The sequence below is a fragment of the Tripterygium wilfordii genome, chromosome 14 (assembly GCF_013401445.1).
Source record: "Tripterygium wilfordii isolate XIE 37 chromosome 14, ASM1340144v1, whole genome shotgun sequence".
NCBI lineage: Eukaryota > Viridiplantae > Streptophyta > Magnoliopsida > Celastrales > Celastraceae > Tripterygium > Tripterygium wilfordii.
In genome coordinates this window covers 6249873-6259097 of record NC_052245.1, presented here as the reverse complement: position 1 = coordinate 6259097, position 9225 = coordinate 6249873, and the positions used below count along the sequence as shown (strand labels likewise).

Here is a 9225-nt window from a genome sequence, read left to right as displayed (position 1 = left end):
TTTTGGACATTTAGATCCAAACAAAAAATTGTTGGACATTTAAATACTCACAGAATGGTCAATTACATTTCTGCCCTCTTGCTTTCTTTTTCTTTCTCTGGAGCGAAAGCGAGGGGAATACAAGCAGCCTTTTTTTCTCCAGAACCGCTCTTTGTCGCTAAGACTCTCTCAATGAAACGATGTCATGTTGAAACTATTGAAAGGCTCAATCAAGTCACCGGCTCGCTTTGTTGCTAAAACTCTCTCTCTCTCTCATTGAAACGGTGCCATGTTGAAGCTACGGAAAGACTCGATCAAGTCACTGTTTCGGTTGTTGTGTATTTTGTAGGCAAGATTTGGAGAGTCTTTCATGGCGATGTATTGATTCAAGCTTTGTAACAGATGACTGTCCAAATGGTTGCCTTACGTCTTTTATTTAACTAACATGAAGTGCATAGTAACGGAGTTGTGGTGCAAGTACATGGAAGTTTGAGATTATGTAGAATAGATGAGAGTAATTTTTGGGATAGATGACCCAGCCTATCTTGCCACATATCCATTGTTGTTTTAGTGCCAATAAGAGCCAAGGAAGCAGCAAAACGGGTACTATTGTTGTGGTCAAATTGGTAGATGCCATTAACTCTGCGACACATTGTTATGCTTAGTAATCTCATGTACGGATAATACAATTTTATGAAGTAAGGGAACACAGAGTGTTAGTAACCGTGATTGGTCGTGTCCGTGTGTGAATAGTAGTAGTGCCAATGTATGTGATGTTCAAACCTGTGTCATCTCCTACTTCGTCGATGCCATCATATTCAAAGTGAATAAATAGGTTGGAGAGATCATGGCTCATGTTATGGCTTGCACCGGAGTCCAGGAGGCATGACTGAGTTGGTTGTGCCATAGAGTTGGGTGGTGCAGAGGAAGAGGTATAGTTTGCAAATGGGTTTTGGATAATTGGTGAAGATTTTGAACATTCTGCACTTGTTGGCCATATGGTAAGGCTTGTCGTAGAGTTGACATACGGGCCTAGATTGTCCACGGCCATGGCCTCTTAACTATGAAGATGGAGGGCGACTGCCTTTCCAGGACATGAGGCATCTAGTTTTGCTGAGTTATGGATCTATTCCAATTTGATCAAGTGACATTTTGTCCCCTAGCTTGTGAATGCTGTTGTGTTGAGCCAGATTGGCGTTGGTGGTAGTTGACAGTTGCAATTGTGTGTGTTTGAGCTTAAGCAAGTCGCCGGATGAACCCTTCTTGGGCTACAAGAACATCTTTTAATTCCTCAAAACTGAACGAATTTTCACAAGTTATGATGGAACCCACTATGCAGGTATAGTCCTCTCCTAGACTATCCATGATAAATAGTGTTAAATCATCATTAGATGGTCTATGAGCATAAGCTCATCAGCAAGACATCTCACATCTTGCATAAATTCTGCCATGGTTTTGGTTTTGGTTCCCTTTTGACATCTAGACAGTGGTGGACTTCAATTGTAATACTCATCATGACCTAGAGGCATTGGCATATAATTTGTGGATTTTTCCCATGCGGCAGCACATGGCATATAAATGTGAAGTCATGCCACTTCCAGAAGCTTACCCTCAGAGTTATGCACAATTGAAGCCACTCCCAGGAGCTTACCCTCACAGTTATGCTCAATTGATTCAGGATTCAAGCGGGAAAAAAAAAAAAATACTAGCCCATAATAAGGAAAATTGACAAACATAGCACATGGGAAACTGTAGAAAAAAAGAGAGTAAATAACCCTTGTTGTCAAAATATGGTGATCTGACGCTGTGGATGTGAATAGAAGAACAGCTCCATTAATCCTTGTCCAGAATCAAAGCAAAATGATTACAAATGTATTACCGAACCTTGGCAATTGAGGTTTGTATTGTCAGAATTGTTTTAGTGATTTGTCATAATCTATAACAATTAGCGTTCCATAGCAAAAGTAATCAATTACCTGCAATAAAAAAGGACTTGTTCATCATTCTTTATTAGGGATTTTGGTTTTCTTGAATCTAAAAAGTCATAAATTGGTTAATATTTTCAAGTTTAACGTATTTAAGCTTCACGTAAGATATTTATATCTTACTTGAACCTGTGCCCTCCTGGATTTGGATACTCACTTTCCAATAGGAGTACCTCCAGCGATTGATGCAACAATTATAGGGTGGATTGATGCAACAATTATAGGGTGGATAAACTGGTCTCGACTTTGTCAGGTATGAATGTTTTGCGATGGAGTCATCCAATGTAGATTCAGTAGGCTTGATGGTGCCAGAATTAGTTCTATTGACATAACCAAGAATTGTTGGCTGGGAGTTTTAGTGGTATGGGCGATATGGCATGAACGCTGACAGAATGACCCTGAACAAGAATTGTTGCAGTTGTTGTGGGTGAGTCATGAGTGAGAGGTTGCCATAGGTCGGATTGAATATAAAATAAAATAATTATGAACCTGCACGAACCAAGAGAAAATCGTGTCACAAACCTTGATGTTCGACATGTTTAAGAGTCGGATTGAATTTATAGCAAGCAAAAAAAAAATTGGAGTAAGAAATAAACATCTATCTGTTGTGGTAAATAGGTCAAAATGGATTCATGTCCGAAAAAAGAACACTACAAAAGGTATACACTGCCCTACAATATATGTTGGCATATTACCTAAACCCAAATTAAGCTTCTTATCTTACAGCTGCCAACTTTGCAGCCACATCTGGATATTGAGATCCAAGACAAAGTAACGATCAAATCTACTTCGGTGACAGCTTCCATACCTCTCGAACATTAGAAGAACCATCAGTAACCTCTGTAACCAAGCTTGCCGCCATAAAACCTGGAGAAACAAGGGACGGGTTGCCAGGAGACAATTAATATACTATGTTTTGTGCATTTAGCATATAATCTTTTACAGCAAAGCAGATATTCATGGGTAGCTACAGGGACATCCGATAAAAATGATTGATGCATGGATCATTAGGAAATAAGAATGATATACAGCAGATGCAAACACACATATAAATAACATCTCCAGCAAGCAACATAATTTTGCATTGAGCACATCAGAAACGAAGGCCCATATTTAAAAATTGTACATAACCATGAACAAAAGATCCACCAAGGTGGGTAGCCCCAAGTCTTCCACTGGATAAGAGTGACACCAGCACAACGGCTGCTCTTCCCTGCAAGGGGAGATGCCAAACATCTCTCCTTCATGTGAACACAAGTCTCAAGTAACCTGCATTCTTCTCTGGCATTTTCCCAAAATGAAGAAAGTACGAAAAATAATAAATAGAAGACTGCCCATGGGTTGAGTGGAAGGTCCTAACCAATCGAACTAATGGGCAGGGTTCGGATCCCAAGCATGGAATCACCACCAAAACAATTATCTATTAAGCAAATTAACTATGAGGGAGAAAAATAATTTGCATCCTTTTGCAAGTTGGTATCTACAAATTTTATGCCTCTGTACAAAACAAAAGAGGGAGGGTGTAACCAACATGATATGCTTCCTCATCATTATTGCAATATTGCAATGAATCCTTGAAGCATTAGCTTACCATCTTTCTCCACCATTGACAAGAACTGTCGTGTTCCCCCACCCACTCCAAAATAGTGTTTCTTTGCTGCCATGTACAAAACTCCATGAGGATGACTCAAGCACTGCAAATAAAAAGTTTTAGAGCCGTAAGTTTTCAATAAAAGATGGAAAGAGACTTTATTTGAATAAATGATCACCTTCTTTATAAGTCCATAAAGACTTTGCTGTGCTGAAATTGAGTAAATTGTCTCAGCCATCAGAATAATATCATAACCAGCTATTGGACTTTGCTCCGAACTGCAGTTCAAACTACCTTCATCATGACGATGAGGAAGAAATTGATGCATTTGACTCCAGTCTCCAGCGAAAAAATGTACTTCTGACCCACTATCATAATTTGTCTTATCCGTAACAAAAGGCAGAAATTCTTCCGAAAGATTGGCATTAAGATTGGGAATGGTGAGACACCGCAGTACTTCAGCATTAAAATCCTGGAAATGTATAGCAGCTGCACCCTATTGCAATAAAACATGAAGCTTAACGAAGGATGAAAAGTTGAATGAAGAATGAGGACTTGAGGCAGAAAAAAATGAGCAAGAGTACAATGCCAAAGTCAAAAGCGTGTTGATTTACCGCAAGGCATGCAAAGATCCCAGGAAGTCCATGACCGCATCCAAGCTGAAAACCGAAAGTGAAACAAAGTGATTAAATAGAAATGGCCTTCCAATGCAGAAATGTCTATGACACATCCACACCATTCAAACAAGCATCAAAACCAGAAATTTACAGACAGCTGGAACCCTCAATAGAGCAATCTTGTTTCTAAGTAAAACTTCACCTGTGAACTACCATTATCATGGGGACAAAGTCTGCGCAAAAATAATACTGAGTGGAGGTAGACTCAATATTCCAATATAGGCTTCAGTAAATTTTCAGAAATTTATTCAATCTATATGGTTATTTTGCTAGTTACGGTTGTTCTCAATTTAACTTTTATCCGTTCCCTTTCATTTTTTTTCCTGTTTTTCCCCTTTTCTTTTGGACCCCTGTAATCATTTATCTAGGTAAAAATGAGCAAATGCAAGTAAACGTTGAAGTGGACAAGCATCATTTCATATTTTTTGAAATACAAAATATAAAAGAATACCTAATCATCACCATGTTTTATTACACATCTGGTAACGACATAGACTATTAGAATAACAATTATATGCAGAAGTTCAGAAAATTGAAAACCCCCATAAATCCATGCACAGTAAATTACTCCGTCTTTTCTGAAACTACACTTTCTTCAACCATTAAGGCCTTTATCATCTCACATCACATATACCTCCTGCTGCTTGTATCTCCATTGATTCTCCTGCTCTTATTCACATTCATTTGAGCCATCCCAGTCTCTCCAAGTTTCAAAAGATGATCCCTCGTTTTTCTAATTTGTCATATTTTGAGTGTGTTTCTTGTCATCTTGGAAAACATACTTGTGCTTCATTTCCAAAGTGTCTCAATAACCGGGCTGCATCCCCTTTAAACTTGTCCACACTCTACACTAATGTTTGGGGTCCGAATCGTACTAGTTCCACTTAGGATTTTCAGTATCTTGTCATCTTTATTAATAATTATTCTCGATATACTTGGTTATTTCTAAGGAAAAATCGATCTGAGTTATTCTCTATTTTTCCGAAATTTTGTGCTGAATTCAAACACAATTTAATGTTGCTATCCGTGTTTTATGTAGTGCCAACGCACAGGAATATTTTTCTACAACCTTTACTTCTTTTATGTCTCAACAAGGAATTCTTCATCAATCATCTTGTGCCCACACTCCTCAACAAAATGGAGTGGCTGAACACAAAATCGTCACATCATTGAGATGGCTCGCACTTTACTCCTTCATAGTCATGTTACTATCCCTTTTTGGGGGGATATTCTTCTTACTGTTTGCTACTTGATAATCGTATGACTTCCTCCGAGTTACATGATCAAATTCCTCATTACCTTCTCTTTCCTAAACAACCTCTGCATTTTCTCCCTCCACGTGTTTTTGGATGTACTTCTCTCCTCGTGTTTTTGGATGTACTTGTTTTGTTCACAATTACACATCTGAGCAGGATAAGCTCACAGCAAAGGCTGTGAAATGCATCTTCTTGGAATATTTCATACATCAAAAGGAATATCGTTGTTATTCCCCTGATACTCATCAGTATTTTCTCTCAGCAAATGTAACTTTCTTTGAGCATTCTCCATTCTTTGTCTCTACTGTTGAGCCTCTCTCTATTTCTGAAGTCTTAGCCCTTCCCTAAATTTCCTGGCCTGCGGATGTTGCCTCTCTTCCTCTTCAAGTTTATCATCGTCCCCTTGAAACTCCTGCAGGTTCAGCAGAGTTCTTGGTGACTCACTCCCTGTCCCACCGGCTACACCTACCACAGCCCTCTCTCTTGTTGATAGCTTTCCTATTGCTCTTCGAAAAAGTAATTGATCTTATTGGAATTGGCATCCTATTTATAATTTTTTGAGTTACCATCGATTATCTTCACCCTATTATGCTCATGTTTCCTCTTTATCTTATATTTTTGTTCCTAAAAGCACCAGTGAATCCCTTTTCCATCTTGGGTGGCAGCAGGCAATGGTTGATGAACTTGCAGAGGATGTGTATGGAGCAACCACCTAGGTTTGTTGCTCAGAGGTAGTCTGGTTGAGTGTGTCAATTGTGCCGTTCTCTATACAGTTTAAAACAATCTCATCGAGCATGGTTTTGGACGCTTTAACTCGGTTATTCAAGAATTTGGAATGCTTCGTACTGAAGCAGATCATTATGTTTACAATCAGCACAACTCTACATGTCAGCGCATATATCCAGTTGTCTATGCGGACGACATTGTCATCACAGGCAGTGATCAGGATGGCATCCAGAGACTAAAACAACATATTTTCCATCACTTGCAGACTAAAGACTTGGACAAAAATAAATATTTTCTAGGAATTGAGGTAGCTCAATCTAATGTAGGTGTTGTCATTGCACATAGGACGTATGCTTTAGAAATCTTGGAAGAGACTGGCATGTTAGATTGTAAGCTTGCTAACATGCCTATGGATCCGAATGTTAAGAAACAAGATGTAGTTGCCATATCATTATATCAAGTGCAGAAGCTGAGTACCGAGTCATGACTCTAGCAACATGTGAACTTATATGGCTGAAACAATTACTCCAGGAGTTGAAATTTGAAGAGGAAGGACAGATTAGACTAATTTGTGATAATCAGGTAGCTTTACATTTTGCATCCAATCCAATTTTTCACGGAAGGACCAAATACGTAGAAGTTGATTGTCCTTTCATCAGAGGGAGGATCTTGTCAGGATGTATTGCTACTAGTTTCGTCAAAGGTCTTAGAATTAAATACATTTGTAACCAGTTTGGTGCATATGACATATATGCTCCAACTTGAAGGGAGTGTTAATATATGAGTGTATAGCTTCCTTTGTACAGTTTTGTATAGCTTTATTTGTTTTCATTTTAGTCTCACATTGTATAGCTAGCATTACCTAGCTCTACTTGTTTAGTATCTACATATAACTGAAGCATGAGGTGAAGAATTACTTACGCATATTCACTCAAACAAGGGTTTTTGTATCTCTCTCTCTCGGTTCCTTTTTCACAGAAACAAACAATGAAAACTGAACCATGGCAACAGGAAACTTCATTGCAGCAACAAAATGCTCACCTCTAATACTCGCTTTCCAGAAAATGACAGGTTTCCAAGCTGAACCTCTTTATGCAGAACTTTCACCAGATCTAATGAACCTTCCCACAGCTTCAATCCCCCTACAACATAAAGCAAAATTTTTAATTCACATATATGTTTAACAGTAAACATTAAAAAAAAAAAAAAACTGGCATGAAAATTAAGTACAGAGTATAGCAAATCATTGTACAAAGTAATAGAGAAGGAATTCTTTGTACAGACCTTCGTATACGCCAGGTACCAAATCAGAATTAGGTAACGCAAAAACCTCTTTCGTACTAACTCTGCCCTACAATTCAATTATTTTTTAAATGCGATTAAGATTAAGGAAACAATAAAGCTCAAAAAAAATTCTCCAACTTAATTTGATTCTGAAACTAAACAAAAATAAAATAAAAAATAAGAACGAAAATGAAAATGAAAATTTTCTCTCTTTGGCTTTAATAGAGTGATCACCTTGAGCAGCGTGAGTTCACCTAAGTTCACAGGCTCCACGGTGTATTTCACAGACGAAGAAACCTAATTAACACAAACTAAACAATTACTCATAAACTAAATTATCTATCAGATAAAAACAACAGCGTTACGGAAAAATGCCTCTGAAGAAAGCACTTCGATGCATGGAGGCGGAGGAGGGAGACAAGGCTCTGTAGAATCGGAAGACCCTGAATTGGAGTTTTCGTTTGAAGAGAACAACTGGAATGCTGCGTTTGAGTACATTTTTCGACCTCTCAGCCTCGCTCAGACCAGGAGTTGCTTTGCTTTGGGGAGCACGAGTATGGTTAATCCCTCTCCAACCCCGGAGTCTTGGACGATACGGTTATGGGCCTCAAATATGGCAAAATTGGGCCAAGATCCACGGTTGGTGGTGTTTTGACTTGTGAGTTTGATGGGATTGGGGTTGGAATTGAAATTGTGAAATTATGTGGAATCTTTTAAATGGTGACAATCCTTTATATCTAACGGCTGAGTTTAACCAAATTAAAAGTCTTTTTTTATCAAATTAAAAATCATAAGTCATACCTAAGGCGCCCTTTTCTCCCAAAACTCTTCCATTTCCTCCTAAATTGGTTCTGAAGCAGCGGGGCATCGTGGACAATGAGTGACGACCCACGAACGACGACTCCCCTGAACTGGCACCTTTAGCTGCCTTTCCTTTCCAACCCTTATCATTGAACTTCTTCTTGGCATTCTTGGAAGCTAAATTATGCTTCCTTTTATGCCTTGCTTGGAAGGCTCTCTCCGTCTTCATTTCTTAAAGAAGTCCTCTACTCATGAGTTTGAAGTTTACTACAAAGTTCTGTTATAGTGAGTTGACTCAAATCACATTACTCTTTTATAGCTGAAACCTTAGCTTCAAACCTCTCAGGCAAGCTAACGAGAAATTTCTCAACAACTTTATGGTCCTTCACATCCTCACCATAAAGCTTCATTTGATTCACCAAATCTACCAACTTAGTTGAGTAATCTTTAACAGAATCACTCTCCTTCATCTTCAACATCTCAAACTCTCTCTTTAGAGTCAACAATCTCTGCAGCCTCACTCTAGTACTACCTTGGAACTCCTCCTACAACCTGTCCCATGCAGCCTTGTCTGTGTTATGTAATTTACTAACACATCAATTGTTTTGGTTTCTGATTTCAAATTAAATTTTGTTTTTTAAAATTATAGTGAAACTGAAAACAGAAATTATCATAATTCTAAAACCAACACCAAATCAAAAACTGAAAAACCGAAATAAAATTTTTAGTTTTTCTTCCGTTTGGTTTTCACTTCCGGTTTGATTTTGAACACCCCTGCTTTCAATACAATAGTCTGTCAACAAATAACAACAATCTTATTGTGAACATCGTATTATAACACTTTGTTTGTTCTCACTTTGTGTCAGCTACATACCAACAAAGAGTTAAGACATATCTCCTTGTCCTAAACCAATGTTTGCATTGTA

The 9225-nt window shown here is 38.2% G+C and overlaps 1 protein-coding gene and 1 pseudogene across 2 annotated transcripts; both read right to left on the bottom strand.

The window, feature by feature from the left end:
* Window positions 1-2300: 2300 nt before the first annotated feature.
* LOC120014474 (histidine protein methyltransferase 1 homolog) lies at window positions 2301-8163 on the bottom strand. Of its 2 annotated transcripts, XR_005471566.1 has the most exons (9): window positions 7874-8163; window positions 7733-7795; window positions 7499-7565; window positions 7256-7356; window positions 4170-4214; window positions 3734-4051; window positions 3556-3658; window positions 2660-2831; window positions 2301-2453 (listed from the first exon to the last, which is right to left on the bottom strand). XR_005471566.1 is itself a non-coding variant. In XM_038866433.1 (8 exons), the coding sequence occupies exons 1-8, from the start codon at window positions 7994-7996 to the stop codon at window positions 2749-2751; spliced, it is 903 nt and encodes a 300-aa protein (XP_038722361.1). In that variant the 5' UTR covers window positions 7997-8161; the 3' UTR covers window positions 2477-2748. The 2 variants fall into 2 exon arrangements, 1 of the variants encoding a protein (XP_038722361.1); XM_038866433.1 differs by lacking the exon at window positions 2301-2453 and having other exon boundaries at window positions 2477-2831; window positions 7874-8161.
* LOC120015824 lies at window positions 3103-3219 on the bottom strand (annotated as a pseudogene).
* Window positions 8164-9225: the final 1062 nt, after the last annotated feature.